We start from the raw sequence: 16,762 nt of genomic DNA on the forward strand, positions 1-16,762 counted from the left end.
ATGATCGTATTGAATGGCGGAGCAGGCTCGATGGGCCATTTTTGGCCTACTCCTGTTCCTACTTCCTATGTAGAATGCTTATACAATTTAGACAAATTGCAAGAAGGCCTTAAGATGAAGACAATTCATTATGACATTGTACTGCACTCTAGTGGCATTGTTGTGCCGTCTGGGGCACCATCTTTTCAGACGAATATAGCATATTCTACGGAACTATTTCAAAGTGAAGATGACTTGAATGAAGTGACTTGACCCATCATCTAACATTGTCATGCTGCCAATTGTAAAACTGGCTGCTGAATTTCTTACGTTAAAATAGTCATCAAAAATATTTTATTGCTGCAGATTGCTTTGAGACAGTCCAAAGTTGTGAAAGGCATTTTTAAATACAAGACTATTTTTATCGTTTCAAAAAGCTAATGAAGATCTGCGCTAATTTCAATGCCAGACATAAATAGGGAAAATACTGGATCTACTCCACAATCAGGCAGCATTGTTGGACAGAGAAGCTGACTAAATGTTTCAAGCTGACAAAATATTGCTGAACTGAAATGTTAAGTCTGTTTCTCTCTCTTTCTAATGATGCTGCCTGATCTGTTGGGTGCTTCCAGCATTCTTTGCCTTCATTCTAGATTTCTAGCATCTGTAGTTCTTGCTTTTTAATGTGGTAGCTCCTGTGTGTTTATCACAAAGAGTGATTTTGAGGGCAGACTGCCAGCCCATCACTTCAGCTGGAGCTGTGCTAAATGATTACACTTAAGAAAGTATACAAGCAAAAACGTATTATTTGTAAAGGGTTAGAGAATCCATGCTACTCTATATCCACAAAGTAAAGGAAAAACAAGACTGAAACTAGTCATTTGTTCTGTTATTTTGTTATATTGTGAATGAACGGCATCTATCCCATCTAGTTTTTATATCCCTTGCATAACCATACTTTGTTACATTGAATTGATTCATTTTCATTAACTTGTGTGTAAGAAAGTACCTCCTGACATTACATGTATGACTTTGATCAAAATTTTAATTTATGACATTTTAATCTGAATCCCCATTAAAAATAGTATTTATCATTACAGACCCTTTACTGATATCATAAATGGGCAGCAACCTCCTTTGAAGAAGACCGCAGAGCCCACCTCACTGACAAAAGGCAAAGGAGGAAAAACCCAACACCCAACCCCAACCAACCAATTTTCCCCTGCAACCGCTGCAACCGTGTCTGCCTGTCCCCCATCGGACTTGTCAGCCACAAATGAGCCTGCAGCTGACGTGGACATTTACCCCCTCCATAAATCTTTGTCCCCGAAGCCAAGCCAAAGAAAGAAAGAAATGGTGTATCAACAATATGCTCAAGTTTAACACCACACAATCTTTTATACTCAGTGAAGTAGCAATACATAATATTGAAAAACATTACCTTGGTTACCTCAATAAGATTTCTGCACGACCTCTGAACATAAGCCATATTTCTTTGCAAAATTTGTATAAGTTCAGGTTGTTCATTATCTTTACGTGCCTTATCCTGTTAAAGATAAAATCACACCATATCACATTACTTTAATGTATAAATTAGGTTTTATCAGTACCCATACACTTTGTCACGAGCTTTTAGGAATGTATTCACAGGACCTTGACAAGGGCTCAGGTCATTTGCTTCCTATAGATGCTGCACGACCTGCTGAATTTCTCCAGTACTTCTCCAGTGTGTTGCACTACAATCACAGAGTCTGCAAACTTTTCTGTTTAGGTCCTTGTTATATCTAGTGATTGACCTGTTGTAATAACAATGTGCTATCAATTTCCTTTATAATTATATACCATGATCTGGTAGTCCACAGATTATATTGGGCTATCTGCATAATCAGAAAACATAGAAGGAAGCCATTAAGCAACGGAAGAACATTCCGAAGAGACCTGTCTTTTGTTGTTTAGACAGAGCCCTGTAATTTTTCTTTTTAAGTGCATCTAAGCAGCTCCCAATTGTTCAATTGTTCAGAGATTTAAAATTTATCAGTGACCTTCTTAAACTGAGTAGCATAAACAGATACTTCAATCTGGAGCAGGAGTACAGAAGCAGAACATCTGGGCATCAAACAGTCCTTCTGAATATGTATAACACTAACACAAAGAAGCTTAGATAATTTTCTTCACTGTCCCCTATTCCACCCATTTTGCACCAACCTCTGCTGTAATTCTTTCTCTCTCTTCCTCCTCAAGTCTCTTTTGCTCAAGAATTTCTCGTTCCAGTCGTTCAGCAGCCACTCGTAACTCTTCTGTTAAATATAAAGTGTTTATTAGTCTTTGCAGGTCATACAAATTTATTTGCTCTACAGTAATGAGAATATTTTAAGGGAGTTTTGTTATATTTATTTCCTTTCACATTGCCTAATTCCAGTCCTGCATTTCTGCCCCATTATTCTTGGCCAATCTTTGGCTCTGTTTTTGAAGGGAATAGAGTTGGGAGATAGCATTGTACATCAACTGTCTCTCTAATCACTGCTAATTTGTTGAAGTACTGAGTTTGACAGTCCAAATAATAGACCAAAATAAATTGCAATCTTCAGTATGTCATGAATAATCAGGGCCCTGTGAAATAAGTAGGTGAACTCTGAAAGCATTTTCACTCTTGATTTCATTGCACCAGGTGGGAATTATATTCAAGTCAAGTTTATTGTCATCTGATTTCACAAGTACAACCTGATGGAACAGCATTCTCTGGTACTCGGTGCAAAACACACGAACATACAACCAGACATAACACACTTAAAGACAAACAATAAATCCACAAACAAGTATTCACATAGACAAATAAATTAAAAAATATAGTCTCATTACTATGAATGTCTTGGATGGTCAGTGTGAGCAGTTGCTTTGGTCATTCAGTGTTCTCACTGCCCATGGAAAGAATCTGTTCCTCAGCCTGGTGGTGTTGGCTCTGATGCTCCAGTATCTCTTTCTCGATAGGATCAACTGGAAGATGCTGTGTGCATGGTGGAAGGGGTCCTCAATGATTTTGTGAGCCCTCTTCAGACAATGATGTCAGTGGATTACGTCGGTGGGGGGGGGATGGGGGGGTGGGGGGGGATGGGGGGGTGGGGGGGATGGGGGGGTGGGGGGGGATGGGGGGGTGGGGGGGGATGGGGGGGTGGGTGGGATGGGGGGTGGGGGGGATGGGGGGGTGGGAGGGAAGAAGGGAGACTCCAGTGATCCTTTCTGCCACTCTTATGGTCCTAAGGACTGTAGTAGAGGGTGGTCGTTCCTTGGTCCTCCTGAAGTCCACAATCATCTCCTTCATCTTGTCCATATGAAGACTCAGATTGTTACTCTTGTGATTTTCCACCTCTTCTCTGTAGGGCAACTCATCGTTGTTGCTGACGAGGCCAACTACAAACAATGACACTGTTGGAACTGGATCTGGGGAGTGGGCTGAGCACACAGTCCAGTGCTCAGTGTGGCTATGCTCGACCTTCTGCTACCAACCTGGACCGACGGTGGTCTTTCTATTAGAAAGTCCAGAATCCAGTTACAGAGAGGAGTGTTGAGTCCCAGTGAGGCCAGCTTCTCCAGCAACCTATGGGGAATGATCATAAATTCCAAGCTGAAGTCAATGAACAACAGGAGTAAGAGGCTTTGTTCTCCAGGTGAGTCATGACAGAGTGAAGGGACAAGGCTACAGCATTGTTTGTGGAACAGTTTTGATTAGAGGTGAATTGAAATGGGTCCAGCATCTCTGGGAGGTGTGCTTTGATGTGTCCCACCACCAGAGACTCAAAGCATTTCATGATGATGGAAGACAATGCCACAGAGCGGCAGTCATTGAGGCCTGTATTGTCGCCCTCTTGGGTACCGACCGGGATGACGGTGGTAGTCTTGAATCCTACTGGAACAATGACTGCTGCAGTGAGGTTTTGAAGGTACACTAATTCAGTGCACTAATGGACTGGAAAATGCAGAACTTCACCTGAACCTCTGCTGCCTTCAGAAGCAAGATTTAATTCTTGCTCCAGTCTGTGGAGGATCTGAAGGTTTTGATGAGAAAGCGGCCAGAGCCAAGGTGCGAGTCCAGGGTCAGGGTGTTCGGAGCTTAGATGGGCAGGCAGCCATGGCCAAAAATAGGGGGGGAGGGGGTGGTTTTTACATACAGTAAATGGAAAATACCAAACTTTTGGGCCAAGGGAGAGGGGGTCAACTTTTACGTTGCATAAACTATTACATATGATAGATAATCACTCCAATTGTAAAACTACTGGACAGTTGAAGTACACAAAATTCAAGATTCAATTTATTATCATAGCAAATAAAACAGTGTCATATTACATGAAATTTCTTGTTGCCTGCTGCAAGGCAGACCGATTTGGCACAGGCAGGAATTGCCTAAGCGCCACTTACAGTCAGAGAGGGAGAAGCAAAAGCAAGCTTCCCCAGAGTCACCGAGTGTCCGTGGATTCACCTCCAGTGCTTCCGCAGCTTCTGCAGCCACACAGAGTCCAGTCCAAACCATTGACAATCCAAGCTCCAGATCTGAACCTCCGACACAATCAGGAACTCTTCAGCACCCTTGGCACCATCTCACGTACCAGTTCTGATACCTGGTGCCCCTCCAGCCAGGTCGAGCCAGTCTCCAGCAGTCTGCATCCCAGCTCGAGTCTCTCGACAACGGTCTCCAGCAGCCCACAGCTTCCACGGGTTCCTCGCCTAGAGTCGTCAGCAGCCTGCCGCATACACTGGTCCCTCAACCTCAGAACCGCCTCACTGGTCCACCGTCGTGGTCACCATCCCCACAGGTCATCTCCTCTGCTTCTTCTTCTCAGACGGTGCGTGACCTTCCTCTGGTGCCCTGCTCCAGTCCTCTGCGTCTCTGGAGTCTGCAGCCCCCTGTGGTCGCGGAATTTCAAATAAAGCCACCACCAGCTGCCTCAACGGGCCCTTCAAAGCCTGTGGGGAGCAGGCGGCAGTCGACTGGGTGGCTGAACCCGCTGGAGCGCTGCAACTCCATCCCCTCGCTCCCTGAAGATCTGCACCAACGGCAGGGCTGCCACTACAGTGGCTCCGGCAGTGCCGCCATGAGGAACGCTGATATAAATATCTTTATTAATCTAATATCCACCAATCAACTTTCTACTTAGATTTACAAATGGCAACAGAAAATTTAACTCATTTTCTATTTACCATGTTTCAATAAGATTCTAAATGAAATCATAGGTACGCATCTTCCCAAAGTTTATGTTTGTTTGTAAATTTGCAAATATGGTGTGGCTATCCAAGGCAGCAGTGAATTATATGGATTTAATGAGGCTGATCATATACTTAAGATTTTGAAATTATTTTCCTAAGATTTGTCAGGATTTTTTTTCTGTTAGCTTTTGGATGCGCAATACCTCAGGAAGCTCTATAACTGATGCAAAATGTCCCAAGATTATTTTGGATTGTCCACAAATATTATTCGAATCAATTCTAAATATCTCAAAATAAAAAGTTGGTGAGAATGATCATAATCCTTTGCTGTACAGTTAGTGTAGCAGTTAGTATGATGCTACCGCAACACCAGCAGCCCCGGAGTCAGATCTGCTGCTGTTCACAAGGAGTTTGTACATTCTTCCCATGTCTGAATCCTTTGGTTCCACCCTCATTCCAAAGGCCTACAAGGTTAGGAAATTTATTGGTATTCGGCCAGTGTAGGATTGTGGGTTGGAAGGACCAGTTACTGTGCTGTATCTCTAAATTTAAAATAAATTCAATTACAATTCATACATCCTTTAGTACTTCTCTTCCCAGTGACTTCATTCTCAATGGCTTAGAAATAAAGATGATATTTACCTTCTTCCAAACGCTTTTTCTCTTCCTCTTGTTTTACAAGTTTTTCTGCAGACCTGCTGGGTCTCTGTCCCTTCTTTGATACGGCTGAACTTTGAACTGAAGTCTTAAAGTAATCAAGGTCAAATCAGTAACCACAAATTGTGCTGACAATCTGTACACATCAGTATTGAATTTCAGCAGTAGCATTCTAACCTTAGGTCTAAAGTATTTGTCTGTGCAACATGGAAAGAAAATGAGTGCAAAGCTGAAATTCACATTAACCTGGAGTAAAACAATTGTGTGCATAATTTGGTATGTTTCAGTCGGCCTTGACACCATCATGTTTTTTTCTTATGACTGAGATTTTCACACTTCTTATTGTGCCAACCATCTTCATCAATGAGATTATTGTATTATTTACACCACATAATTTTCAAATCAATCTTCATTCACGACCCAATCAGCTTTTACAAAAATATTTAGAGGAACCGTAATCCTCTAAGTCGGCACTTTATGCAAACAGGTTCATTTCTCCCAAAGAAGAATATTGGTATGATATGGAAACTTGAATAAAGGACTATTCAAACTCATCAGCTTTAAGAGTAAGTTACCGTTAATAACTGTGATAAAGGCAAGCATTTGGAGAATTGAAAAGTCATTTTTAAGTTACAGCACCACGGTTCTTGACAGTAATCGACCGAGAGCCTGCAAATGACTTATCAACTGGCTTATTAGTGTCAATCACAGCAAACTAATCTGTAGATCAAGGATATCACTCATCTCGATATTAATGATTGATAATAATACCCAACTTTTAAGTATTACAAGATTAGTATAGCCTAAACACATTGGTACGGTGGATAGATTTTCATGGAACAAATTACACAGATCATTACATGATCAGTGGATGGTTAGGAGCTCTCACCTTCAGCCTTCAATAACATAACATTTAAAATTATTAGAAATTTTTCCGTTTAAACACGGCTCCCCAATACAAGCTTATAACTGCAATAAAATGTCCAAATCTATAATGTATCATTCAATAAACTAAACTATACCTCCCTCTTTCCACGCTTTTTTTTCTTTTTTTCCTTTGGTGCCTGCCACCATAAAGAGATCAAAATAGAATAGGTGAGATGTTTTATAAAGAATCAGGAGAGATTAAAAAGTTGTTTAAGCTCTACAATTGTCTAAATAGAAAAAAAATCAAACAACTTCATATAACCAGATTTATATTCTAATGCATAAAAGTGCTGGGGAAACTCAGCAGGTCATCCGGTGTCTATAGAAAGTGAAAAGCAGTTGACATTTCTGGCAGTAGACATTTCAGGGCTGAAACATTACTGCTTTTTATTTCCTATGGATGCTGTGTGACTTACTGAGTTTCTTCAGTGTGTACCGCTAATGACCCCAGCATCAGCATATTTTCTTGTTTATCTAGATTTATATTCTAATTTGTTTAATATGTTATAAATGAGATATTGTGGAGAACTTTGTACCAACTTTACTGTACTTGGTATTTCTCTAGGCCCCATACCACTTATACACCAAAAACAACTTTGTGTGGATGAAAAAAAAAGTTCTATGACTGGGCTTTAAAATACATATACAGTTAAAAAAAAAACCCACATCCAGAATTCAAGCAAGCAGCAAAGACAACAGAGGAAACCAACAGATAGATAGATAGAAATTCAAATAAATAAGAATAAATAAAAAGATAAATTTTGTCTGAAGCAACACACACCCCTTGAGTGACTGTTTGAATAAAGTTAATTTTGAATAAAATGGCCTCACCCAGGATGAAGAGCCAGCCTATAATGTTGGGGTGTTGGGGTGACTCTCCCAAAGTGCTATATCTCCTTATCCCTTCCCAGTAAGAGTCTTTATCTTTATTAGTACTGTATATAATTGAGTATATTAGTAAGGCTTTATCTGTGAACTCTGGTGGGAGGGGGAGGGGGAGTTAATCATGACAGCAACATGGTTAACTTAGCAGTTCATACAACACTGTTACAGCGACTGCCACCGAGGTTCGAATTTAAATTTAAATTTTCTAAGTTTCGGGAATTTCCTGATTAAAATGAACTTTACATAATTAAGAACTCTAACACTGATTTTCTATCAAATTTGCACTCTTTAGTCTTTTAAACTGTTTATTCTTAATGTAGGCATATTTTAAAATTCACAAAAAAGGCATACAACATCATCTACAAATTTGCTGATGGTACCATGGTAGTGGGTGTAATGAGTCAGCTTACAGGAAGGAGATTGCAAACTTGGCCGAATGGTGCACTAACAACAACCTTGCTCAATATCACCAAAACTAAGGAGCTGATTTTGGACTTTAGGAAGGGAAAACCAGAGGTGTACAACCCAGTTATCATTGGGAAATCAGAGGTGGATAGGCTGAGCAAATTTAAATTCCTGGGAGTCACCATCTCAGAAGACTTTTTCTGGGCTCAACACACTAATGTCATTGTGAAGAAAGCACGTCAACACCTCTACTTCCTCAGGAATTTACAGAGGTTCAGTATGGCATCAGAAACCTTGACAACCTTCTACAGATATGTGTAGTGGAAAGTGGGCTGACTGGCTGCATCGTGGCCTGAAATGGGAACACCAATACCTCTGAGCGAAAAGCCCTGCAAATGGTAGGAATCACATCCCACTCTCCCCACCATCGAGAACATCTACATGGAACAGTGCCATCAGAGAGCAGGAGCAATCATCAAGGATCCACACCACCCAGGACATGTTCTGATCTCGGTGCTGCCATCAGGAAGGATGGTTTAGGTGTCACAAGACTTATACCACCAGGTTTGTGAACGTTGCTACCTCTCTCCATCCAAAAGACTGTACGCAGATTAGGAGGCCATTTTGTAGAGCACCTAACAGGGATCTCCCAGTGGCTAACCATTTCAATTCCACACCTGTTGCATATGGAGGAAACGTGGCCTTCCTGCCTGTCTGGAATGTGCATATTGCAGGTGATCTCGTGTCCTCCCTGCCTGAAACTTATTTGGAAGTCACTTCACATGTCAAATCAAGATTGGAATCTGCCACCCATTAGTGCACACCTTGCCATTGGCTAATTTAAATTACTTAGGGCCATTATTGGTCAAATGCCCATATCAGAACTATATAAAACATCAATGCATAGCACATTCTTTCTCTCTGCCTCATGGTCCAAGCCTCAGACATTGCTCTACCCCAGGTTGCTACTGTAGACATCACTGGAAATGTCGCAGGTAAGTTGTGCACTACACTAAAACTGAGCTATAGTATTGCAATAGATCAATACTTGCAGAGAGCTACACCCCCGATGGTACAGGGAACTAGGTTTGTGTAAGAGTCCCTGTTTGTAATGTGTGTACTCAAGTGTGTGAGCGTGTTGAGTATAGGTTCACAATTGTCAAAGTCCATCTTAGGTCCAAGGTGAATGCCTATATCGTTGCTTAAGTGAAATAGTAATTGAGTACAATTTAACGTTCTCCCCTATTTGTCTCCCGTATGTTCATTAAAGTTATGCATGATTGTAACATGTGTCCAGACTCATCTCTCTATAAACCCACTGAACCGGATTCTCTTTCCAATGAAATAATTGGCGCTGTGAACAAGGTTCAAAGAGTTGTCGGCTGGATACACATGGAGTACTAACCATGTGGGAGATTGTACATGTGTGTGTGGGTGTCCTATCAGGTGCATGTTTTATTATGTACCTGGTCACCAACAGGGGCAGCAGGAGGTGACCCACAGCTAGCAAAGGAATCCTGGGGTCGGAATATAAAATCCCCAGTGGACTAACTACCATTAGGGGTTCAGCCATTCGGCAGTGTGGCTTGCCAGCTATGCCATGTCAATCATCTGGATCAACAGGCTAGACCCTACGAAGCAAAGATAGGCACCACATGGTCTCCCTCCTGGAGGAACCAGGATTTCCCGAGGCCAAGGGGTGTTGTGGGGAATGCTATGGTTACTGAAATCCCTATCTTGTGGCCGTCCTCGGAGAAGTACCCTATTTCGTGGTCAGAGAGACAGTTGTCTACCAGAATGCAGTGAATCTCCTCCGAACCTATTATGATATGCCACAAAACACCTTGATTGGAATCAATTTTTTAAAATGTCTTTTAGTTTTTTTCTCCTTTTATTATAGTTATAACATGTAGATGAAGTTATTGATCATCTTCATCATGATTATAGAGTAATGTGACTTGCGAGGAGTGGAATGTTGTTTTGGAGAAAAAGTGGCCTCCCTGCCTGTCTGGAATGTGTATATTGTGGGTGGTCATGTGTCCTCCCTGTCTGAAACTTATTCGGAAGTCACATCAACTGTCAATCAAAGTTGGACTCCAGCCACCCATTAGTACACACCTTGCCTTTGGCTAATTTAAATCAGCTAGAATCATTATTGGCTAGATCCCCAGATGAGAACTGTATAAAACATCAATGCATCGCACATTTTTTTTCTCTCTACCTCATGGACCAACTGGGAAGCCAGTGGAAAAGGGGCTAATGACTTATTCAGTTTCTATTATGTCCCTCCCCATCTCACTCTCTTTCCTTATCCCTCTGACTCCATACCCCCAGCATCCCACACACTTCCCTCTTCGTTTAGAGAGCTACCCTCCCCGCCCCTATCATTTCTCAGCTTTTTTCCTCTTCTGCCCTCCCATCCCTCTTCTTTGGCTTGGCTTCGCAGACGAAGATTTATGGAGGGGTAACGTCCACGTCAGCTGCAGGCTCGTTTGTGGCTGACAAGTACGATGCGGGACAGGCAGACACAGTTGCAGCGGTTGCAAGGGAAAATTGGTTGGTTGAGGTTGGGTATTTCCTCTTTTGTCTTTTGTTAGTGAGGTGGGATCTGTGGTCTTCTTCCAAGGAGGTTGCTGCCCGCCGAACTGTGAGGCACCAAGATGCACAGTTGGAGGCGATATCAGCCCACTGGCGGTGGTCAATGAGGCAGGCACCAAGAGATTTCTTTAGGTAATCCTTGTACCTCTTCTTTGGTGCACCTCCGTCTCGGTGGCCAGTGGAAAGGTCGCCATATAACACGATCTTGGGAAGGCGATGGTCCTCCATTCTGGAGACGTGACCTGCCCAGCGCAGTTGGATCTTCAGCAGCGTGGATTCGATGCTGTCGACCCTTGCCATCTCGAGTACTTCGATGTTGATGATGAAGTCGCTCCAATGAATGTTGAGGATGGAGCGGAGACAACGCTGGTCGAAGCATTCTAGGAGCCGTAGGTGATGCCGGTAGAGGACCCATGATTCGGAGGCAAACAGGAATGGGGTATGACAACGGCTCTGTATACGCTAATCTTTGTGAGGTTTTTTCAGTTGGTTGTTTTTCCAGACTCTTTTGTGTAGTCTTCCAAAGGCGCTATTTGCCTTGGTGAGTCTGTTGTCTATCTCGTTGTCGATCCTTGCATCCGATGAAATGGTGCAGCCGAGATAGGTAAACTGGTTGACCGTTTTGAGTTTTGTGTGCCCGATGGAGATGTGGGGGGGCTGGTAGTCATGGTGGGGAGCTGGCTGATGGAGGACCTCAGTTTTCTTCAGGCTGACTTCCAGGCCAAACATTTTGGCAGTTTTCGCAAAACAGGACGTCAAGCGCTGAAGAGCTGGCTCTGAATGGGCAACTAAAGTGGCATCATCTGCAAAGAGTAGTTCACGGACAAGTTGCTCTTGTGTCTTGGTGTGAGCTTGCAGGCGCCTCAGATTGAAGAGACTGCCATCCGTGCGGTACCGGATGTAAACAGCGTCTTCATTGTTGAGGTCTTTCATGGCTTGTTTCATCATCATGTTGAAGAAGATTGAAAAGAGGATTGGTGCGAGAACGCAGCCTTGCTTCACGCCATTGTTAATGGAGAAGGATTCAGAGAGCTCATTGCTGTATCTGACCCGACCTTGTTGGTTTTCGTGCAGTTGGATAACCATGTTGAGGAACTTTGGGGGGCATCCGATGCACTCTAGTATTTGCCAAAGCCCTTTACTACTCACGGTGTCAAAGGCTTTGGTGAGGTCAACAAAGGTGATGTAGAGTCCTTTGTTTTGTTCTCTGTACTTTTCTTGGAGCTGTCTGAGGGCAAAGACCATGTCAGTAGTTCCTCTGTTTGCGCGAAAGCCGCACTGTGATTCTGGGAGAACATTTTCGGCGACACTAGGTATTATTCTATTTAGGACAATCCTAGCGTAGATTTTGCCTGCAATGGAGAGCAGCGTGATTCCCCTGTAGTTTGAGCAGTCTGATTTCTCGCCTTTGTTTTTGTACAGGGTGATGATGATGACATCACAAAGGTCCTGAGGCAGCTTTCCTTGGTCCCAGCAGAGCTTGAAAAACTCATGCAGTTTGGCATGCAGTGTTTTGCCACCAGCCTTCCAGACCTCTGGAGGGGGATTCCATCCATACCTGCTGCTTTGCCACTTTTCAGTTGTTCAATTGCCTTATATGTCTCTTCCCGGATGAGGACCTCATCCAGCTCTAGCCTTAAGGGCTGTTGAGGGCGGATTCTTGGACTGAGCGGTTGGCACTGAAAAGAGATTGGAAGTGTTCTGACCATCGGTTGAGGATGGAGATCTTGTCGCTGAGGATGGAGATCTTGTCGCTGAGGTGGACTTTGCCGTCTGAACTGTGCAGCGGGCTTTGGACAGGGTGAGTGACCGTACACAGCCTTTAGAGCCTCGTAAAAACCCCTGAAGTCGCCAATGTCCGCGCTGAGCTGGGTTCGTTTGGCGAGGCTAGTCCACCACTCATTTTGGATCTCCCGGACTTTGCGCTGAAGATGGCTGCATGCGCGACGAAGGCTCGTTTCTTCTCTGGCCAGGACGGCTTTGCAAGGTGAGCCTGGTGGGCAGCTCGCTTCTTTGCCTGCAGCTCCTGGATTTCCTGGTTGTTTTCGTTGAACCAGTCCTTGGTTTTCCTGGAGGAGAAGCCCAGTATCTCTTCAATGGATTGCAGTATGGCAGTCTTCAGCTGATCCCAGAGGGTTTCAGGGGACGAGTCCGTGAGGCGGATTGCATCCTCGAGCTTTGCTTTGAGGTTTGCCTGGAAGTTTCATCTCACTTCGTCTGACAGCAGGTTTCCAACATTGAACCTCTTTCTGGGGGCTTTACTCTTCCTGGACTTTGGCTTAAAGTGAAGGTTGAGCTTGCAGCGAACCAGCCGGTGGTCAATGTGGCATTCCGCGCTGGGCATGACCCTGGTGTGGAGCACATCTCGTTTGTCTCTTTCTCGCACCAGGACGTAGTCCAGGAGGTGCCAGTGTTTGGATCGGGGATGCATCCAGGTAGTCTTAAGGCTGTCCCTCTGCTGAAAAAGGGTGTTTGTAATGACAAGCCACTGTTCTGCGCAGAGCTCCAACAGGAGGTGCCCATTGTCGTTTCACTTGCCGACACCATGCTTGCCCAGGATTCCTGGCCAGGTTTCTGAGTCTTTGCCGACGCGAACGTTGAAATCGCCAAGGATGACAACCTTGTCGGCTGTAAGGGTGCGTTGAATGAGGTTGTGCAGATCAGTGTAGAACTTGTCTTTTTCTGCTGGTTCTGCCTGGAGGGTTGGAGCATAGACACTGATGAGGGTGATGCAATGCTTGTTTTAAAGGGGGAGTCGCATGGACATGATCCGGTCCGAGTGGCCTGTCGGGAGGTTTTCGAGTTTGGAGGCAATGGAGTTCTTGACCATGAAGCCTACACCAGATAGGCGTCGTTCATCTATAGGCTTGCCAGACCAGTAGTGTGTGTAGCCCGCGCCGCATTCTTGGAGGCTGCCTACATCTGCAAGGCGGACTTCACTGAGAGCGGCTATGTTGATGTCAAGTCTGAGGAGTTCATGTGCGATGAGGGGAGACCGACGTTCAGGTCGGTGGCTCTCAGCCTTGTCTAGCATAGTTCTGATGTTCCAGCATGCTAGCTTGAGTTTGTGAGCATCTTTTGAGGGGGAGGACGTGGAGGGGGAGGACGTGGACCTGTCCTCGGGCCTGCGCAAAGGAGCTTTTAGGTGGAGTGCAGTGCGCGCAGTACTGGCCCCACCCTTTACACCCATGGTTCGTGTGCCATGGCCAAGCAAGCTGGGACGTGGCAGCGAGGTTCTTGGGTCGTAGGTTTTATATCGGAGTGGCCTTCTCCTATGCAGGTTTCTTACCCGGGCTGGAGGGGCCTGCCTCCCCTCCTAGGTCGGACATACTGCCCGGACCGGGGCCAAGGCCGCCGCTGCTTTCCCTGTGCCCAGACCGGGGCCGCCGCCTCCTTCTTTCTGCCTGGACCGGGGCCTTCGCCTGCCTCACTCATCTGAGGCCGGGGCCGCCGCCTCCCCTTCGCTCTTGCCCGGATCGGGGCCACCGCCGCCTACCCTCTGCCCGGACCGGGGCCGGGGCCGCCACTGCTTTCCCTGTGCCCGGACCGGGGCCACCACCTCCTTCTTTCTGCCTGGACCGGGGCCTCTGCCTGCCACACTCAACCGAGGCCGGGGCCGCCGCCTCCCCTTCGCTCTTGCCCGGATTGGGGCCACCGTCTGCCTCACTCGACCGAGGCCGGGGCCGCCGCCTCCCCTTCGCTCTTGCCGGATCGGGGCCGCCGCCGCCTCCCCTCTGCCTTCTTCACTTTATGCCTTCATATTAAATTTCATACCTCTACATTCACCCAATTCTGTGGACACGGGTGGGGGGGGGGGAATGGGGGGGAATGGTAGTGAAAACACAAAAAGCTGGAGAAACTCAGCAGGTCAAACAATGTCCTTTATGTAGCAAAGGCAGGGACACAGAACCAACGTTATGGGCTTGAGCTTGCTTGGCCACGGCACACGAACCATGGGTGTAAAGGGTGGGGCCAGTACTGCGCGCACTGCACTCCACCTAAAAGCTCCTTTGCACAGGCCCGAGGACAGGTCCACGTCCTCCCCTCCACGTCCTCCCCCTCAAAAGATGCTCACAAACTCAAGCTAGCATGCTGGAACATCAGAACCATGCTAGACAAGGCCGAGAGACCTGAACGTCGGTCTGCCCTCATTGCACATGAACTCCTCAGACTTGACATCGACATAGCCGCTCTCAGTGAAGTCCGCCTTGCAGACGTAGGCAGCCTCCAAGAATGCGGCGCGGGCTACTCACTCTACTGGTCTGGCAAGCCTATGGATGAACGACACCTATCTGGTGTAGGCTTCATGGTCAAGAACTCCATTGCCTCCAAACTCAAAAACCTCCCGACAGGCCACTCGGATCGGATCATGTCCATGCGACTCCCCCTTCAAAACAAGCGTCGCATCACCCACATCAGTGTCTATGCTCCAACCCTACAGGCGGAACCAGCAGAAAAGGACAAGTTCTACACTGACCTGTGCAACCTCATTCAACGCACCCCTACAGCCAACAAGGTTGTCATCATTGGCGACTTCAACGCTCGCGTCGGCAAAGACTCAGAAACCTGGCCAGGAATCCTGGGCAAGCATGGTGTCGGCAAGTGCAACGACAATGGGCACCTCCTGTTGGAGCTCTGCACTGAACAGCGGCTTGTCATTACAAACACCCTTTTTCAGCAGAGGGACAGCCTTAAGACTACCTGGATGCATCCCCGATCCAAACACTGGCACCTCCTGGACTACGTCCTGGTGCGAGAAAGAGACAAACGAGATGTGCTCCACACCAGGGTCATGCCCAGCGCGGAATGCCACATTGACCACCGGCTGGTTCGCTGCAAGCTCAACCTTCACTTCAAGCCAAAGCCCAGGAACAGTAAAGCCCCCAGAAAGAGGTTCAATGTTGGAAACCTGCTGTCAGACGAAGTGAGATGAAACTTCCAGGCAAACCTCAAAGCAAAGCTCGCGGATGCAATCCGCCTCACGGACTCGTCCCCTGAAACCCTCTGGGATCAGCTGAAGACTACCATACTGCAATCCACTGAAGAGGTACTGGGCTTCTCCTCCAAGAAAAACAAGGACTGGTTCGACGAAAACAGCCAGGAAATCCAGGAGCTGATGGCAAAGAAGCGAGCTGCGCACCAGGCTCACCTTACAAAGCCATCCTGGCCAGAGAAGAAACAAGCCTTCCGTCGTGCATGCAGCCATCTTCAGCGCAAAGTCCGGGAGATCCAAAATGAGTGGTGGACTAGCCTCGCCAAACGAACACAGCCCAGCGCGGACATTGGCGACTTCAGGGGTTTTTACGAGGCTCTAAAGGCTGTGTACGGCCCCTCACCCCAAGTCCAAAGCCCGCTGCGCAGCTCAGACGGCAAAGTCCTCCTCAGCGACAAGATCTCCATCCTCAACCGATGGTCAGAACACTTCCAATCTCTTTTCAGTGCCAACCGCTCAGTCCAAGAATCCGCCCTGCTCCAGCTCCCTCAACAGCCCCTAAGGCTAGAGCTGGATGAGGTCCTCACCCGGGAAGAGACATATAAGGCAATTGAACAACTGAAAAGTGGCAAAGCAGCAGGTATGGATGGAATCCCCCCAGAGGTCTGGAAGGCTGGCGGCAAAACACTGCATGCCAAACTGCATGAGTTTTTCAAGCTTTGTTGGGACCAAGGAAAACTGCCTCAGGACCTTCGTGATGTCATCATCATCACCCTGTACAAAAACAAAGGCGAGAAATCAGACTGCTCAAACTACAGGGGAATCACGCTGCTCTCCATTGCAAGCAAAATCTTCATTAGGATTCTCCAAAATAGAATAATACCTAGTGTCGCCGAGAATGTTCTCCCAGAATCACAGTGCGGCTTTCGCGCAAACAGAGGAACTACTGACATGGTCTTTACCCTCAGACAGCTCCAAGAAAAGTGCAGAGAACAAAACAAAGGACTCTACATCTCCTTTGTTGTCCTCACCAAAGCCTTCGACATCGTGAGCAGGAATGGGCTTTGGCAAATACTAGAGTGCATCGGATGCCCCCCAAAGTTCCTCAACATGGTTATCCAACTGCACGAAATCCAACAAGGTCGGGTCAGATACAGCAATGAGCTCTCTTAACCCTTC

At 46.1% G+C, this 16,762-nt stretch overlaps 1 protein-coding gene across 6 annotated transcripts in view; it reads right to left on the reverse strand.

Annotated features, from left to right (window-relative positions):
* The window catches only part of dnai7 (dynein axonemal intermediate chain 7), a 105,352-nt gene that overhangs the window by 77,675 nt on the left and 10,915 nt on the right, over positions 1 to 16,762 (reverse strand). For 2 of the 6 annotated variants that reach the window (XM_069908447.1, XM_069908452.1), the window contains exons 1-5: positions 10,796 to 11,141; positions 6,858 to 6,899; positions 5,821 to 5,923; positions 2,185 to 2,276; positions 1,421 to 1,525 (exon numbers count right to left, since the gene is read on the reverse strand). In XM_069908447.1, the coding sequence (XP_069764548.1) occupies positions 1,421 to 1,525; positions 2,185 to 2,276; positions 5,821 to 5,923; positions 6,858 to 6,899; positions 10,796 to 11,065 (612 nt within the window). In that variant the 5' untranslated portion in view covers positions 11,066 to 11,141. Of the gene's footprint in view, positions 1 to 1,420; positions 1,526 to 2,184; positions 2,277 to 5,820; positions 5,924 to 6,857; positions 6,900 to 10,795; positions 11,142 to 16,762 lie in introns of those variants that run through there. The other 4 variants (XM_069908450.1, XM_069908449.1, XM_069908448.1 and 1 more) reach the window with 3 other exon arrangements.

This window comes from Narcine bancroftii, chromosome 13, assembly GCF_036971445.1.
Source record: "Narcine bancroftii isolate sNarBan1 chromosome 13, sNarBan1.hap1, whole genome shotgun sequence".
Taxonomy (NCBI): Eukaryota; Metazoa; Chordata; class Chondrichthyes; order Torpediniformes; family Narcinidae; genus Narcine; species Narcine bancroftii.